Source organism: Geotrypetes seraphini, chromosome 5 (genome assembly GCF_902459505.1).
Source record: "Geotrypetes seraphini chromosome 5, aGeoSer1.1, whole genome shotgun sequence".
NCBI lineage: Eukaryota > Metazoa > Chordata > Amphibia > Gymnophiona > Dermophiidae > Geotrypetes > Geotrypetes seraphini.
The window spans coordinates 249678888-249694807 of NC_047088.1; the positions used below are offsets into that span (position 1 = coordinate 249678888).

At 43.3% G+C, this 15920-nt stretch overlaps 1 protein-coding gene across 4 annotated transcripts in view; it reads left to right on the plus strand.

The window, feature by feature from the left end:
* The window catches only part of SEMA5B (semaphorin 5B), a 653562-nt gene that overhangs the window by 103365 nt on the left and 534277 nt on the right, over nucleotides 1-15920 (plus strand). For 2 of the 4 annotated variants that reach the window (XM_033946985.1, XM_033946984.1), the window contains exon 1: nucleotides 3695-3806. The exons of 1 other annotated variant lie outside the window; for it this stretch is intronic. Coding sequence is in view for 1 of the 3 variants with exons in the window: in XM_033946982.1 (XP_033802873.1) it covers nucleotides 3662-3806 (145 nt within the window). In the remaining 2 variants the exon portion in view is untranslated. Of the gene's footprint in view, nucleotides 1-3601; nucleotides 3807-15920 lie in introns of those variants that run through there. One more of the 4 variants, XM_033946982.1, reaches the window with a different exon arrangement.

Genomic DNA, 15920 nt, shown 5'->3' on the forward strand with positions numbered 1-15920 from the left:
ATTTTAAAGAACTACAAAGCACACTGTACGTAGAGAAAATGTTCATTATCATTTATATTCCGCGGGTTTTCAAAGAGATCAAGGCAGATGACTTTATGCAATGTCACCTCAGGAACAACTATACAAAAATAGACAAATATACCCCCTCCCTTTTTACTAAACCGCAATAGTGGTTTTTAGCGCAGGGAGCTGCGCTGAATGCCCTGCGCTGCTCTCGATGCTCATAGGCTCCCTGCGCTAAAAACTGCTATTGCGGTTTAGTAAAAGGGGTCCATAGTGCAAAATATAGGCAGCAGATATAAATTCAGACACATTTTGATCACTAAATTGAAAATAAAATCATTTTTCCTACCTTTGTTGTCTGGTAATTTCATCAGTCTCTGGTTGCACTTTCTTCTTCTGACTGTGCATCCAGTATTTCTTTCCTTCTTTCAGTCTGCTGTATGCTTCCAGACCTCATTCCCTCCACCAGCTTTTTCTTCCTTTCTTCCTGACCCCTCCCCTTTCTTTCTTTCTGTCTTTCTTTCTCCCTGCCCCTCTTTCTTTCTGTCTGTCTTTCTCTTTCCATTCCCCCTTTCTTTCTTTCTTTTTCCCTTCTTTCTGTCTCCCTGCCTGTTCCCAAGCCACTGCCGCCACCATCGGGGAACAGGCCTCCAAACCACTGCCACCCTAAGCTCTCCCTGCTTCCCCACACAGAAGCGTCAGGCCGACCAGATTTCCTCTCCCCGACGTCATATCTGAAGTCGGAGAGGAAGTTCCGGGCCAGCCAGGCAGCGATTGGCTGGCCCGGAACTTCCTCTCCGACACCAGAATTGACGTCAGGTGGGGGAAGTTGGTTGGCTTGGCGCTTCTGAGTCAGGAAGCAAGTAGAACGCGAAGGCAACATGATCGACTCGTATTGCCTTCGCGATCTACCGGTCGATTGCAATCGACCTTTTGGGCACCCCTGCTAAAGAGGGATCTATGTCATGGAGACACTGTTAGGGAGGAGATGGAAACCCCTGAGGCCGATTCAGACAGATGGAGAAAGCTTGTGGAGAGAAGCACGAAAGGAACTAAGAAGAAGAGTTCCCCATATGCCATAATATTTCAGCCTCAGGATTTACAGCTGCTCCTTCATTTGTAGATGTTTTGGAAAAGTCCTTATTTAGCCAGCCATTTATAGGAAGGATTACGTAAGGGAGTTATTCTCCTTATACCACATGATTTTCCTACTCCAAATTAAATATAGATAGTGATTGCAGACTTTGTATTTAAGTAGCAGCAAACACATATTTATTTATTTAATTATTTAATTTATTTAATTAATTAATTAATTTCTTTTCTATCCCGCTGTCCCCAAAGAGCTTAAAATGGCTTACAGGTTAAACATATATATTATATAGTTGACAGGTTACAATTTGATATAATTACATTACATTAATGACTTCTATTCCGCCCGTACTTTGCAGTTCTAGGCGGTTTACAAAAGAATCTAGCTGGACATTTCCAGGAGAATACAATTTAGGATTTTTGAATTGCAAAAAAAAAAAAGATAACTGGACAAGTCCAGGAGAATTATAACTTAGGGATTTGTAATTACAGAACAAGTTTACGATACAAGGTTGTATCCTAACTTGATACAAACTAGGGGTCTAGTACAAAGAATTAGATTTTCCAGGTTACAATTTGCAAATTGGCTGCTATACATATGCATATACCAACATTTACAAGTTGTGAAATACCATGGGAGGGGGAGGGGTTCAAGTTTTCTCCACTGATTTTTTCCACATTCATAATTGTATAATGGATGCCTCCATGGCATGAGCTTCAAATGAACCCGACATAGGCCATGCTTTGGTAAATGCCTGCTTCAGAGGTTCACAATCTCCTTAAATTGTAATACTGTATGCAGTCCGTTGTTTAGAATGGGTACCAATCAGTGGCGTAGCAAGGGTGAGTGGCAGCTGGTGTGGTGGTGCCCCTCCCCTTCCCTCTTCTCTGCTCCTCCCCCCCCCCACTCCTTCCTGACCCCCTTCCCTTTTTAAGCTTCCAGGCGTGAGCAACCTCACAAACTTGCTGCCCGCATCGCATAGGATATCCTTCTGATGCCACTTCCTAGGCGTAGGGCCCGGAAGTGATGTCGGAGAGAAGCAACACAGACGTGGGCAGCAAGTTCATAATGCTGCTAGCATAGGGAAAATTAGAGGTGTGAGGGAAGGGAAGGAGCGCACATTTGCAGCAGCGGAGTCAGAAAGGAATGGGAGAGGGGGCGGAGAAGAGGACGGCCCCTACCACGACCACCCCCGTTTACTACGCCACTGGTACCAATGGATAAGCAGAGCCAGCACCTCAGTGATCTCAAATACTACCATATTTTCTCTTATGCTCTTTTTCATTTTTTTGCTGGTCTTTAATTACTTGTAAACCAAGTCAAGGTCTGTTGGGAGATGACTCGGTGTATAAATAAAAGACTAGATTAGATTAGAATTGTACACTTGTTGGCCTGGACATATCAATTTCAGTTTCTAAGTTCTATCTAAAACTGGACTTCTCAAAATTTGCAGAGGTTTGGTTGGAGATAACAAATATGTGTTCACTCTGATTATGCCACTAGAGATGACTCTAGCCATAGAAGATCCATCGAAAGAGGAGTCAACGTCAACTTAGACGTTGACAGGGATTAAGTAAATTACCGCAAAAGAAACCAACAAACCAAAACAATGAACCACAAAGAATGCAGAGTCCTATCGCAGGGAGAAAATAAGGATAATCAATAGCATAGCCAACGAGATTCACCCTTGGAGAGCGATTCAGCCTTTTCTCTTAACCACGTTTTCAGAATACTCTACTTCAACAGGATTCCCTGTAGTCTTGCTTCCCCAACTATTTTCTTTTTGAAACCAGGAGCGATTCATTTTGCAGTTCAGCTGATATGATGTGATGCTGGTTGTGCCATAACACATGCATCTGACAGATGGCACGGACAGCATCCAAACAGCTGTTGAGCACGAACCCCTATCCCTTATATCTGGAATGGCTCCTTTGGGGATCCCGCTGCCATTAAGTGCAATTAGCCACTTCAGCAGCAGCACCATTCTTGCTTACTAATTAACAAATAGTCTAGTTCCCCAGATCAGCACAGTTCTATATCCTGTTCTATCAAACTATATCTCCCATAGACCAGTGTGTCTCAAACTGTGTGCCACGGTGCAGTGGCGTGCCCCAAAGAGATTCTGGGTGTGCCACGAGAGATTCCAGAACTTTACTTTATTTAAAAAAAACAAAAATTCCCTTCATAAGTATACACTAAAATAGATACATCACGTATTGTAACAGGGAGAGTCCTGCCATACCGGAAGAAACCCTGCAGTGCTCTAAAACTATCCCTAAACCTACCCCTAGAAGCAGGCAGATTAGGGAAACTGCCCTGCAGAATTTATCCCCAATGAAAGACAACCCAAAAGGGACCCGATTATACTTGCCTAGTTCTAATGTAGGAAATGCTAAAAGCAAAAAACTACAAGGACCATCATGCACCAGGCAGGTGATATCAAAACCCACAAAGGAATTAGCTCCTGCAATCAGCTCTGCTGGGGGCAGGGATAATGAGCAGGGAAGCTATCCAGGCTCATCAGCAAGGCACCAGAGAACCACAGGTGTTGTGAGGGGCAATCAGCCCATGCTAGGGAAAAGGGTGTGTTCTCTAGGCCAAGGGAGGCAAAGCAGACCTGTGCCAGCCAGGATTCAGAGGACAGAAACCAGCATTCCCCACAGAAAGCAAGGAGTAAACCTCAGGACTGAAACTTCTAATTATTCTTCTGAAGGTAATAATGAATTTGATACAGAACTGCCAGAAGAAATGTTTACAAATGATGTTGAAATGGAACCTGAGGAGTCATGCTTATTTGAGAGCATGATTACAGAGTAAAGCTTGGGGAAGGTAAAAATGTGTATCTGATAAGGTGGTGTTGCCTCACAAAACTAAGAATTATGGCCTCTAATTGAATTAAGAATACCATGAGTTAATAATCACTGCTTCTGAATTTTCATACTCGCAGGAGAACATTGGGGAACTTGTCCAAGTAGTGCAAACAGGTTGCAGGTTCCAGGACTTGAAATTGAAAAGTTATTTTTGTGTTTTGCTTGAACTTTATTAGTGAATAAAGCATGGTGGGCTAACAGGCTGTTTAGCCACCAATGAGAGTTTTCGTTTTGTATGTTTTGGAATTGCACTACAAGATAAGACCAGAAAATAAAATAATCTTAAAATTCACACTAAACACCTGTACTGGACCTTTTATTTTGAAGCAGACACCCCTCTACCCCTCCATGCCTCATTCAACTGCTTGGCTGAGGCTTGGATGACCCAGGTCAGGGCTTGGGCTACTCCAATCCAGGTCTTACCCGGTCACAGTATGTAAGAGACTGTCAGTGTTATGAGCATCTGTGTGGGTAAGGATACAACCACCCAGACAAGCATTGTTGTTTGACGTGATTGGTCTTGAAATCTAATGGCAAGTAATTTTATTTTTATTTTCTATGTAGTAGTTATCCTAACTTGAGCAACAAAGCAATCAAGGCTTTGTTACCGTTTATCTTCTTATCTTTTTGAACTTGGATTTTCAGCTCTGACATCAATTAAATTGAAAAAAAAAAGAGAGAATGACTACAGATGGTGGATGATGAAATGCGTGTTTGCTTGTTGACTATCGAGCCGCATTTTGAGTTTATTTGCACCCAAGAACAAGCACATCCATTCTATTCTATCTAGTTTCACAATTGTTACAATTACTCAAACATAGCGTATAGAATGTTAAATAAGTAGCTCTCAAGTTTAATTTTTTGTTGGTTTTGTAATTTTATTATTTATTTATTAAGAAATTTATATACCGCATACAACTATGCGGTTTCCATATGACATACATAGAATCTTGTTTCCCTCCGATTATCACGTATAACATAGACATATCAAGACAACATCGTTAGTCATCCCTGTTATAATAGGAATAGAGCACAAATCCGATCAATTCAGAAGTACAAACAAGCTTTAAATCATACTTCGATGTCAGAAAAAAAATTCTTGAAGGCGATTATCAACTGAAATAATACATATTAGCATATAGAAACATAGAAAATGATGGCAGATAAGGGCCATAGCCCATCAAGTCTGCCCACTCCACAGACCCACCCCTAAGTCTGCTCTAGAGACCCCGCTCTAACTGACCCATCCGTAACTTCACCCTCTCAGGGATCCCACATGGGCATCCCATTTACCCTTAAAATCTGGAATGCTTTTGGCCTCGATCACCTGTATCGGAAGCTTGTTCCAATGTTCAACCACTCTTTCGGTGAAGTAATACTTTCTGGTGTCGCCATTAAATTTTCCTCCCCTGAGTTTAAGCGGATGCCCTCTTGTGGCTGAGGGTCCTTGGAGAAGGAAAATATCTTCTTCCACTTCGATACGCATAAGAAGGCATTAGCAAACAACTGAGTTTTCAGCATTTTCTTAAAATTCATCCTCCCCACACAAAACCGCAGGATACCAGGCAAGGCATTCCATAGTTCTATGCCAGCCACAGATATCATTGATGCTCCGATCCACCATGCATAGTTGACCTACCCTCCAAACTTAATTTCATCCCATTTACATCACTAAGCTCTCTTCTCGGTTTATAGATATGGAAGAATTCTTGTAAGATCTTTGGGGAAGCGTGATCCAATGTTTGATGTATAATCGCAACAATCTTAAACTGCGCTCTTTGTTGCCTAGGTAACCGGTGTAGTTTCTTCAACACAGGAGTTATATGGGTACTCCTAGGAGCCCCTGTGATTAATCCTGCAGCGGAGTTGATAAGCATCTGCAAAGCCCTCAACTTCCCTTTCACGACTCCTAGGTATAGTGAATTACAACAATCCACCCTACTCAGGATCAACGTCCGAATCACAGTACGGGAATCGTGTGTTGGTAATATTGGCTTCAATCTATAAAGCATTCGAAGTAGCATGTATTCCACCCTCATTATTTTATATATTAGTTCATATTTTATCATTTCAATTATAATGTGCGGCGAAAAACACTTGCTCCGTTTAATATGCCGGAGTTAAAAATGTTTGAGAGACAGTGCCATAGACACAGAATAGAGAGGCCATTCAGACTGGCGGGGGCAACAAAAACTAGAGGGCACCCAAACAAATTGAAGGGGGATAGGTTCAGAACTAATGCTAGGAAGTTCTTCTTCACTCGGAGGGTAGTGGACACCTGGAATGCGCTTCCAGAGGAGGTGGTAGAGCAGAGTACGATTTTGGGTTTCAAAATGGGATTGGACGAGTTCCTGAAGGAAAAGGGGATTGAGGGGTACAATTAGAAGGTTACTATATAACGCTTTAGAGCAGGGGTGTCAAAGTCCCTCCTCGAGGGCCGGAATCCAATTGGGTTTTCTGGATTTCCCCAATGAATATGCATTGAAATCAGTGCATGCAAATAGATCTCATGCAGATTCATTGGGGAAATCCTGAAAACCCGACTGGATTCTGGCCCTCGAGGACCGACTTTGACACCTGTGCTTTAGAGTAATAGATCACTTACAGGTCATTGACCTGCGGGGCCGCCGCGGGAGTGGACTGCTGGGCATGATGGACCTATGGTCTGACTCGGCAGAGGCGATGCTTATGTTCTTATGATAGATTTTTGTTTTCTGGTCTTGGTGTGGAACACCAGGCAATATAACAGTGTTTTTTCTAGAGCTACATGCAGTAAGGGGCTCATTTTCAAAAGAGAAAAACGTTCCAAAAGTGGCATTTGGACATTGTGGGGTCCTTTTATTAAGGCATGCTAACCGATTTAGCGCGGGCTAGAGTTTAGCGAGCGCCAAATGCTAAGGCGCCCATATAGAATATAACGGATGCCATAGCATTTAGCGCACGCTAAATCGGTGAGCACATCTTAATAAAAAGACCCCTGTGTTTGCTTAAATGTCCAAACTGCCATTTACAGAACACATTTTTAGATAGTTTTCTATGTTGTCTGTCTGAAGCGTGTCTAAGGGCTCCTTTTACGAAGCCGCGTTGGGCGGCTTTATCATGTGCACCTTTTTAGCGCGCGCTAACCCCCCTGCGCTAGCCAAAAAATTACCACCTGCTAAAGAGGAGGTGGTAGCGGCTATCGCGGCCGGCAAATTAGCGCGCGCTCGTAGCTGCGTTAAACCGCTAACGTGGCTTCGTAAAAGGAGCCCTAGATGTCGAGGGGCCACGCCGGGGATGTGGTTTGGGCAGGATTAGAGTGGACTTGTGATTTGGACGTCTCTGTTCAATAATGGAACATTGCAGAAAACGTCCAGGACAAACCTCGGATTCTCGAGGCCTAGACCTGTTTTCCAGCAATGTTGTCGAGTCGAAATGATTCTCATCGCTCCAAATATCTAATTCACTTTCCACCTCATTTGCTATCTGAGACGTAACAGGAATATAATAACAATTGGAACTATTAATCTCGCCGTGTTTAGAGCCCAAATCTCGTTAAGATATTCAATCAAAAGGAGTTTTGCAGTAAGCAATCTAATAACGGGAAAATTAAGAAAATGCTAATCCTGGCTTCTCAGGGAATTCTCTAAAATTTCTAAGTTTTGATGGACAACATAATTATTTTTAATAGCGGAAACTCCAGGAGACTGAAGGGAAGTAAACAAATTCTCCGCCTTCTGGTTGCACTTATCAAGTAAGGAAAATTTGTTGTACAGCTCAACCAATTAAGCAACAGTCTTCTGGGTAAGAGTCTATAGCCGAGCCGCTGTCCCATGAAGTATAAGTGCAGTGTTTTTAATTACCTTCCAAATATCTAATAAAGAAATATCAAGGGAACTCGCAGCAGTTCCAGAAACAATAGGGTTAGGTAAAGTCACCGCTTTAGGAATAAGCACCGATGCCCCTTGAGTTAGTGAGAACAGTTCAGGCATGACTTCAACACAGACTTCTGGGCTGTCAATTGAATAAAAAAAAAAAAAAAAATCAAGGTGATCTCAAGTTGAGCAGGTAACGTCCTTTCAGAGGAGTTTAAAAAGGCACGACTATCATACACCTCAATGGTTTGGGTTCAATCATAGGATGGCAAAAAGGTCTTCAAAGCCATAATTGGGTTCATAGACAAAATTGCGCGAGACAACGGCGCGCCGACAACTGAGCGCAAGGTTGACGGCGCGCCGAAGAAAAGCACTATTTTAAAGGGTTCCGATGGGGGGTGTTGGTGGGGAACCCCCCTATTTTACTTAACAGACATCGCGCTGGCGTTGTGGGGGGTTTGGGGGGTTGTAACCCCCCTCATTATACTTGAAACAAACTTTTTGCCTGTTTTTTAGGGAAAAAGTTCAGTTTTAAGTATAATGTGGGGGACTACAACCCCCCAAACCCCCACAACGGCAGCGCAATGTCTGTTAAGTAAAGTGTGGGGGGGTTCCCCCCACACCCCCCGTCGGAGCCCTTTAAAATAGTGCTTTTCTTTGGCGCGCCGTCAACCTTGCGCTCAGTTGTCTGCGCTCAGTTGTTGGCGCGGCTGTTGTCTCGCGCGATTTAGTCCCGTCGCCCATAAGGTTCATGGACAAAATCGTGCGATTTAGTCCCGTCACCCATAATTGTACACAAGACTTGTAAATGTCCAGCTTTGGCTCATCTGTTTGCCTCCTTATAAAAGTGTAGCTTCTTTGCTTACCACCGTGTTGCTTTCTATCACTTTTCCAAAATAAAGACTAAACGGCACATACTATTTTTTAACTTATCCTTTTAAACCAGCGTCTCTAGCATGCCCCAAACAAGAAAGGAAGCTGCTAAAGAGCTCCTATAAGAGCCCTTGAAAAAGCCCTCGTGCACGAGTCCACCAGATTTCGACCTTTTTCCAAAGTTGAAACAACCTATGCGTGGACATCATTTTGCATCTCTGGAAGAGCTTTTTTTCCCGCCGGTACCCGAGCCATTCGGCAACTGAACAAAATCGGTGTTTTGGATGGAATAATGAAGCTTCCCGGATGTTGGGAGTCAGTCATTGTAAAGCAGGGAGACTATATTGAAGGATTGTAATGAAATACTTGGGAAAAAAAAACAAAAAACATTTAAATTTTTCTTTTTAAAAATAGTGTGCATTATTTATGAAATGACCCTCGTATTTATTGGCAGGAACTCGCAAAATATGCCCAGGTGTGCTGCAGGTTCTTCTCTTTTTTTAACATTTTTGTGAGTGATATAACATAAAGGCTGTTGGCTAAGGTCTGCCTCTTTAATATGGTGGACACCCCTGATGATAGCATGAGGAGGGATTTAGCAGTGATTGAAGAATGGTCCAGAAATTGGCAACAAAGATTCAGTGCTTAAATAAGCAGGGTCATGCATTTGGGCTGTATGAAAACCAAGGGAGCAGTATGGTTTAGGAAGTACTTTTTATTTGAAAAAAGAGCAGGACTTGGGGATAATCATAGCTGATGATCTCAAGGTGTCCAAACAGGTAGAAAAATCAACAGCCAAAGCCAGAAACATGCTCTGGTACACAGGGAGAGGAATGGCCAGTAGAAAAAAAGGTGATAGTGCCTTTGTATAAGTCTCTAGTGAGGCCCCATTTGGAGTACTGTACTCTTCTGGAGACTAACTTAGTACCCCCCATCCTGTTTGAATTCATAATAAAATGTATTGGGACAGACTTATAGACTTCAGTATTTATAGAAGAAAGGCATGAGAAAGAAGCTATTATAGAGACCAGGGCCGCCATCAGAAATTTCTGGGCCCCTTACTGAGCAATCCTATTGGGCCCCCCACGCCCCCCTTCCCCCCCCCCCCCCCCCCCGACACCACCACCACCCCCATTCTTCCATGGGCCGAATACACACATACTTTTCTGCTAATGCTCCACCTAAGCCAGTCCCGTAAAATCTTCTCACGTCCATTGGGTGATTTGGCATAGAGGAGATATTCATAAAAAGAACGTCCGTCAAGATCTTTACTCATAGACTGTGCCATTTGCTTTAAATCATCTTCCATCATTAATCCAAATTGCACAATTCTTTCTGTCTTTGTCCTGAATGGCATCTGGCCACATTGCTGGATCCTTCCAGTCAACAAATTTATGAGCAGGCGCGGAGAACGCATTTTTAAACAAATGTAGTTTATCCTTGTACTCCTTATGTAATTTTAATCATCTATGGATATGTTTGTATGTTTATTGTTCAAATGGTTTTATTTATTTCCCCAAATTAATTTTTGTTATACGCATAGAAAATATTTGATATTGCATTTAATTCAAAATCTCAATAAACTTGAAACAAGTGCCCGTGAGATTGTGGGAGGGTTAAATACTCAAAACTTAGAAGAATAACAATTTACTTAAAGTTTTTGCTACGCCAGCTTTCTGGTATCTTTACATACAGTGGCGTACATAGCATATGTAACACCCGGGGCCCATCATTTTTTGGCACCCCCCCATCTGTAAGAAAAACATGATTTTTAGTAACAAACTACACGTCACACATGAGTACCTAGGAAAAGGCAGCATCTTACATATTGAAGTGAGCAGTACATCAATACACCCATTGTAAAACTAAACAAGCCAGACCAGCACAGATCAATCCTACACCGTCAATCCTAACAGAAAACCATGTCTTTCGAACACACAGAACACAGAAAACACCTTCACCTAGTATGGAATATGTCATCACAAACTAACCCCTCACTCTTTTACAAAACTGTAGTGTGGATTTTAGCCACAGTGGTAACAGCCCTGACGCTCACAGAATTCTGAGCATCGGAGCTGCTACCACCACGGCTGGCGCTAAAAAACGCTCCACAGTTTTGTAAAAGGGGGATAAAATAGAAATACACAGTTTCAACGCTCTAGCTCAGAGGTGCCCAAACTTTTTGAGCTTTAAAATGACCAAGTCAAAATGATCTACCAACAATAAAATTAAAAAACACAAAGCACACTATACGCTGAGAAAATGTTAATTATCATTCCTATTCTAGGTTTTTTTCAAAGAGGTCAAGGCAGATGACTCTATGCATTGTCACCTCAGTAACAACCATACAAAAATAGACAAATATACCCTCCATCCTTTTTATTAAACCACAATAGCAGTTTTTAGCGCAGGGAGCTGAGCTGAATGCCCAGCGCTGCTCTTGACGCTCATAGGCTCCCTGCGCTAAAAACCACTATTGCGGTTTAGTAAAATGGAACCATATTGTAAAATATAGACAGCAGATATAAATTCAGAACTGTGCATAGTAAGTGAAGGGAAGTTTTCATTTCTGGGAATTTACCTAGTTAACTATTAAGTTATTTGGGCAAATTCCTTTGAAAACTGTGGTAATACTGCCTCCACTTTGCTAAATTTAAAATAAAATCATTTTTCCTACCTTGTCTGGTGATTTCATGAGTCTCTGGTTGCACTTTCTTCTTCTGACTGTGCATCCAATCTTTCTTCCCTTCTATCAGCCTGTATGCTTTCTCTCCTCCACTCCTCATTCCCTCCCCCAACTTTTTCTTCCTCTCTCCCTGACCTTTCTTTCTTTTTTTCTGTTTCTCTTCTTTCCTTCTGTTTCCCTGCCTGCCCCCTTTCTTTCTTTCTCCCTGCCGTTCCCCAAGCCACTGCCACTGCTGCTGCCATCGGGGAACAGGACCCAAATGGATAACAGGCCCCAAAGCCGACGCCGACGCATGCTCTCCCTGCTTCGGGCCGATCAGTCTTCCTCTCCCTGACGTCAATTCTGCCATCGGAGAGGAAGTTCCGCCCAGCCAGGCAGCGATTGGCTGGCCCGAACTTCCTCTCCGACTGCAGAATTGACGTCGGGGAGAGGAAGACTGATCGGCCTGATAGATTAGATCGCCAAGACAAAGTGAGTCCTGGGTGATCGACTCACTTTGCCTTGGCGAGCTACTGGCACCCCTGCCTTAGAACACTGCCTAGGACCCTGGGGGAGCCCAGGCCCCCTGTCGGCTCCATGCCCCTGAATGCAGGACTGGTAGTACTGCCCTGATGGCGGCCCTGATAGAGACATTCATAAGAACATAAGAATAGCCTTACTGGTCAGACCAATGGTCTATTAAGCCCAGAAGCCCGTTCTCACGGTGGCCAATCCAACTCTCTAGTACCTGGCCAAAACCCAAGGAGTAGCAACATTCCAGCATCTCAAAGAATAGCAAGATTCCAGAACCCCAATGAGAGCAACATTCCAGAGCTGAGATTGTGATGTCATAATGCCTCATTCCACAGTGCCTCAAAGCCAACCTCATAGAAACATAGAAACATAGAAAGATGACGGCAGAAAAGGGCCAAGGCCCATCAAGTCTGCCCACTATAGACCCTCCCCTTAAGATTAGCTAGTGTTTTGCCCTGACCCTCTTAGGGATCCCACATGGGCGTCCCATTTATTCTTAAAATCTGGCACGCTGCTGGCCTCGATCACCTGCACTGGAAGCCCGTTCCACCGATCAATCACTCGCTCCGTGAAGAAATACTTCCTGGTGTCGCCGTGAAATTTTCCGCCCCTGAGTTTGAGCAGGTGCCCTCTTGTGGTTGAGGGGCCTCTAAGAAGGAAGATGTCATCTTCCACTTCTATACGTCCGGTGACGTATTTAAACATCTCAATCATGTCTCCCCTCTCCCTGCGCTCCTCTAGAGTGTAGAGCTGCAAATTGTCTAGTCTTGCTTCGTACGGGAGACATTTAAGCCCTGAGACCATTCTGGTGGCCATTCTTTGGACCGACTCGATCCTCTGCACGTCTTTGCGGTAGTGTGGCTTCCAGAATTGCACGCAGTATTCCAGATGAGGTCTCACCATGGCCCTGTACAATGGCATAATGATGTACAATGGCATCAGTGATGTCACAATGGCTTGATTGTTCTATACTTGGGACACGTAAAAGCATAAGAATAGCCATACTGGGCCAGACCAGTATGGTCCATCAAGCCCAGTAGCCTATTCTCACGGTGGCCAGTCCAGGTCCCTCGTACCTGACCAATACCCAAGGAGTGGCTACCCCCATGTCTATGGACTTTTCCTCCAGGAAATTCTCCAAACCTTTCTTAAAACCAGCTACGCTATTCAAGTATCTCCATGGCATAAATACACAGGAGTTGAGTTTTTAAATTGAAAGAAAACTCTGCAATGAGAGGGCATAGGATGAAGTTAAACGGTTTTAGGCTAAGGAGTAATTTAGGAAATACGTCTTTACAGAAAGGGTGGTGGATACATGGAATGGCCTCCTGGGAGGTGGTGGAGGCAAAGATTGTAATTGAAATTAATGAAAGCGTGGGACAAGCACATGGGATCTCTTAGGAGGAAGAAGAGATAGTAGATGGTATTGGCTGGGCAGACCGAATAAGCCATATGGCTTTTATCTGCCATTTTTTTCTTGGTTTCTGTTTGGAAGGAGATGGTAAAACTGCATTGCCCTGATGAGGTTCATTATGGCTCTCTTCTCTCAATGCAGTCTAAGTCAATTCCCCAGGTAAGAATATGTCAATGGTACCTTACAGATTATTTTTTGTAGTTAAAAAGAAGGGTGGATGACTAATTGAATGACATTAGACAAGCTCTTTGATCCTTTAAAGGCCTCTTCTATTACATTACAGATTTCTATTCCGCCATTACCTTTCGGTTCTATAAGGCCAGTTAGCTTTATTACCATATATATGAGGCTGACAACTGCAGGAGGAAGTGCCTTGAAAATATGTATTGCAGTGTTAATTCATATCATCTAGTGCAGTGTTCTTCAACCTTTTGACACCTATGGACCGGCGGAAATAAAATTATTTTGTGGACCGGCACCGGTCCATGGACCGGCAGTTGAAGAACACTGGGCTAAGTAGTGGGCCAGACCCCGCCCATCTCCACCCAATCTCCGCCCCAAGACCCCGCCCCATAATAGTACTAATTGTAACACCATTTTTTCCATTCATTTTTCATATATACACACACAGACACACAATATAATTGTATTAACAACACATAATGGTTAACCACAAAATTAAATTACATAAAGCACAATATTCATTCCTACTAGAACACAGATAACCCCATGCAAAAACTAAAAGTACTAATACAGTATGATTCCATTATAACAGACTTCAAGGGACCTGGAAAAACAGTCCGTTATAACCAGAGTTGCATTTTTAAAAAACTTTATTTAGGTCAACTTGAAACACCGTACAATCAATGAACAACAGTCACTACACAAGCATATCGACAACATCAATAACAAAACTCAGCAAAACATTAGTATGGCACGAAATGATTGCAAAAGCAGAACACTAAAAGATGTTCTAAAGCATTATGTCATACTGTACTGGAAAGAAAAATAATCTGTCATTTTTTTCTGTGCTGCATTTTGATACTATATCGCCAGCACGCAACGCGCCTTTTAGGCGGAGCCTGCATGTCTGTTATAGCCGAACAAAACTATAGCTAAAAGCAGTTCTGGGGACCAAATTGTTTGTCCGTTATATGCAAGTCTGCTATATGCGGTGATTTTCTGTTTGTTCATAAAGGCGCACGGCCGGGACCAGCGGACCTCGTCTGCTATAAATGATATTCCATTATAAGCGAGTCTGTTATAACGAGATTATACTGTATATACAAACAAACCCTAAGATGCAAGACTCTGAATGCAGTACAACCCCAGAGGAAAAGAAACAAATGCATTTCTTCCTGAACAGTGCAAAATACAGATAGTAATCAATCACTAAATTCAAAAATAAAACCATTCCCCCTACCGTTGTCTCCCTCCATGCTGTGCCTTGCTTTCTGGCCTGTTCCCGCCTGGCCGTTTTATGCTGCCCCCGGTGTTATCTTTGGGCCAACTACCTCTTTCACACCGACGCAGTGCACAAAGCCGTGGGCGGCGGCTCCTCGCGCGTCCCGCGCCTCATCTGGAAGCCTTCCCTCTGACGTTGTGACGTCGGAGAGAATAATAATAATAATAATAATAATAATTTTATTTTTTATATACCGCCATACCCAGCGAGTTCTAGGCGGTTTACATCAATTCAAAAGGATCTACGTTATCTAGCAGATTTACAAACAAATAAAATAAAACAGTTCGGTAACAAGTAAAAACTGAAATTGACCGAGGATGGGGGAGGATTGTTGAAGACTTGGAAGAGAGGAGCAGAAAAAAAGGGGGGGTGAATGTTGGGGGGGGAGAGGAAAAAGTGAGCGGGTAGGGCCATTAGAGGTCTTGTTTGCTGAAAAGGTAAGTTTTGAGAGATTTTCTGAAGTCGAAGTAGGAGGGGGCTTCGAGGATCATTTGGGCCAGCCATGTGTTGAGCTTGGCTGCTTGGTAGGCGAAGGTTTTGTCTATGAATCTTTTATAGTGGCAGAGTTTTAGTGAGGGGAAGGCGAAAAGTTGAGTTCTACGGGATTTCTTGTTTATGTGATAGAGGTTAAAGTGGGGGTTGATGTAGCTTGGAGTAGCACCATTAACCGATTTGTAGCAGAAGCATGCAAACTTGAAAAGGACTCTGGAATCGAATGGCAGCCAGTGTAGTTGGTGGTAGAAGGGGGTGACATGTTCCCATTTCTTTAGGCCGAAGATGAGACGCACGGCGGTGTTTTGGATTAATTTTAATCTCCTGGTGGTTTTCTTCGTGGCGTTTAGGTAAATGATGTTGCAGTAGTCAAGAGTGCTGAGGATGGAAGATTGAACCAGCAGACGGAAAGCGGAGTCGTCAAAGTATTTTTTTATTGTGCGTAGTTTCCATAGTACGGAGAAGCTTTTCTTGACCATGTGTTCAGTGTGGTTTTCTAAGGATAAATTTTTGTCCAGAAGGCTTATGGTTCAGGCGCAGGACGCGTGTAGGAGCCCCTGCCCACGGCTTTGTGCACTGCAGCACTGAGGAAGAAGGAGCCGGCCCAAAGACAACACCGCATCGATCGCACCGTGGACCGGCGGCTGAAGAACACTGTCT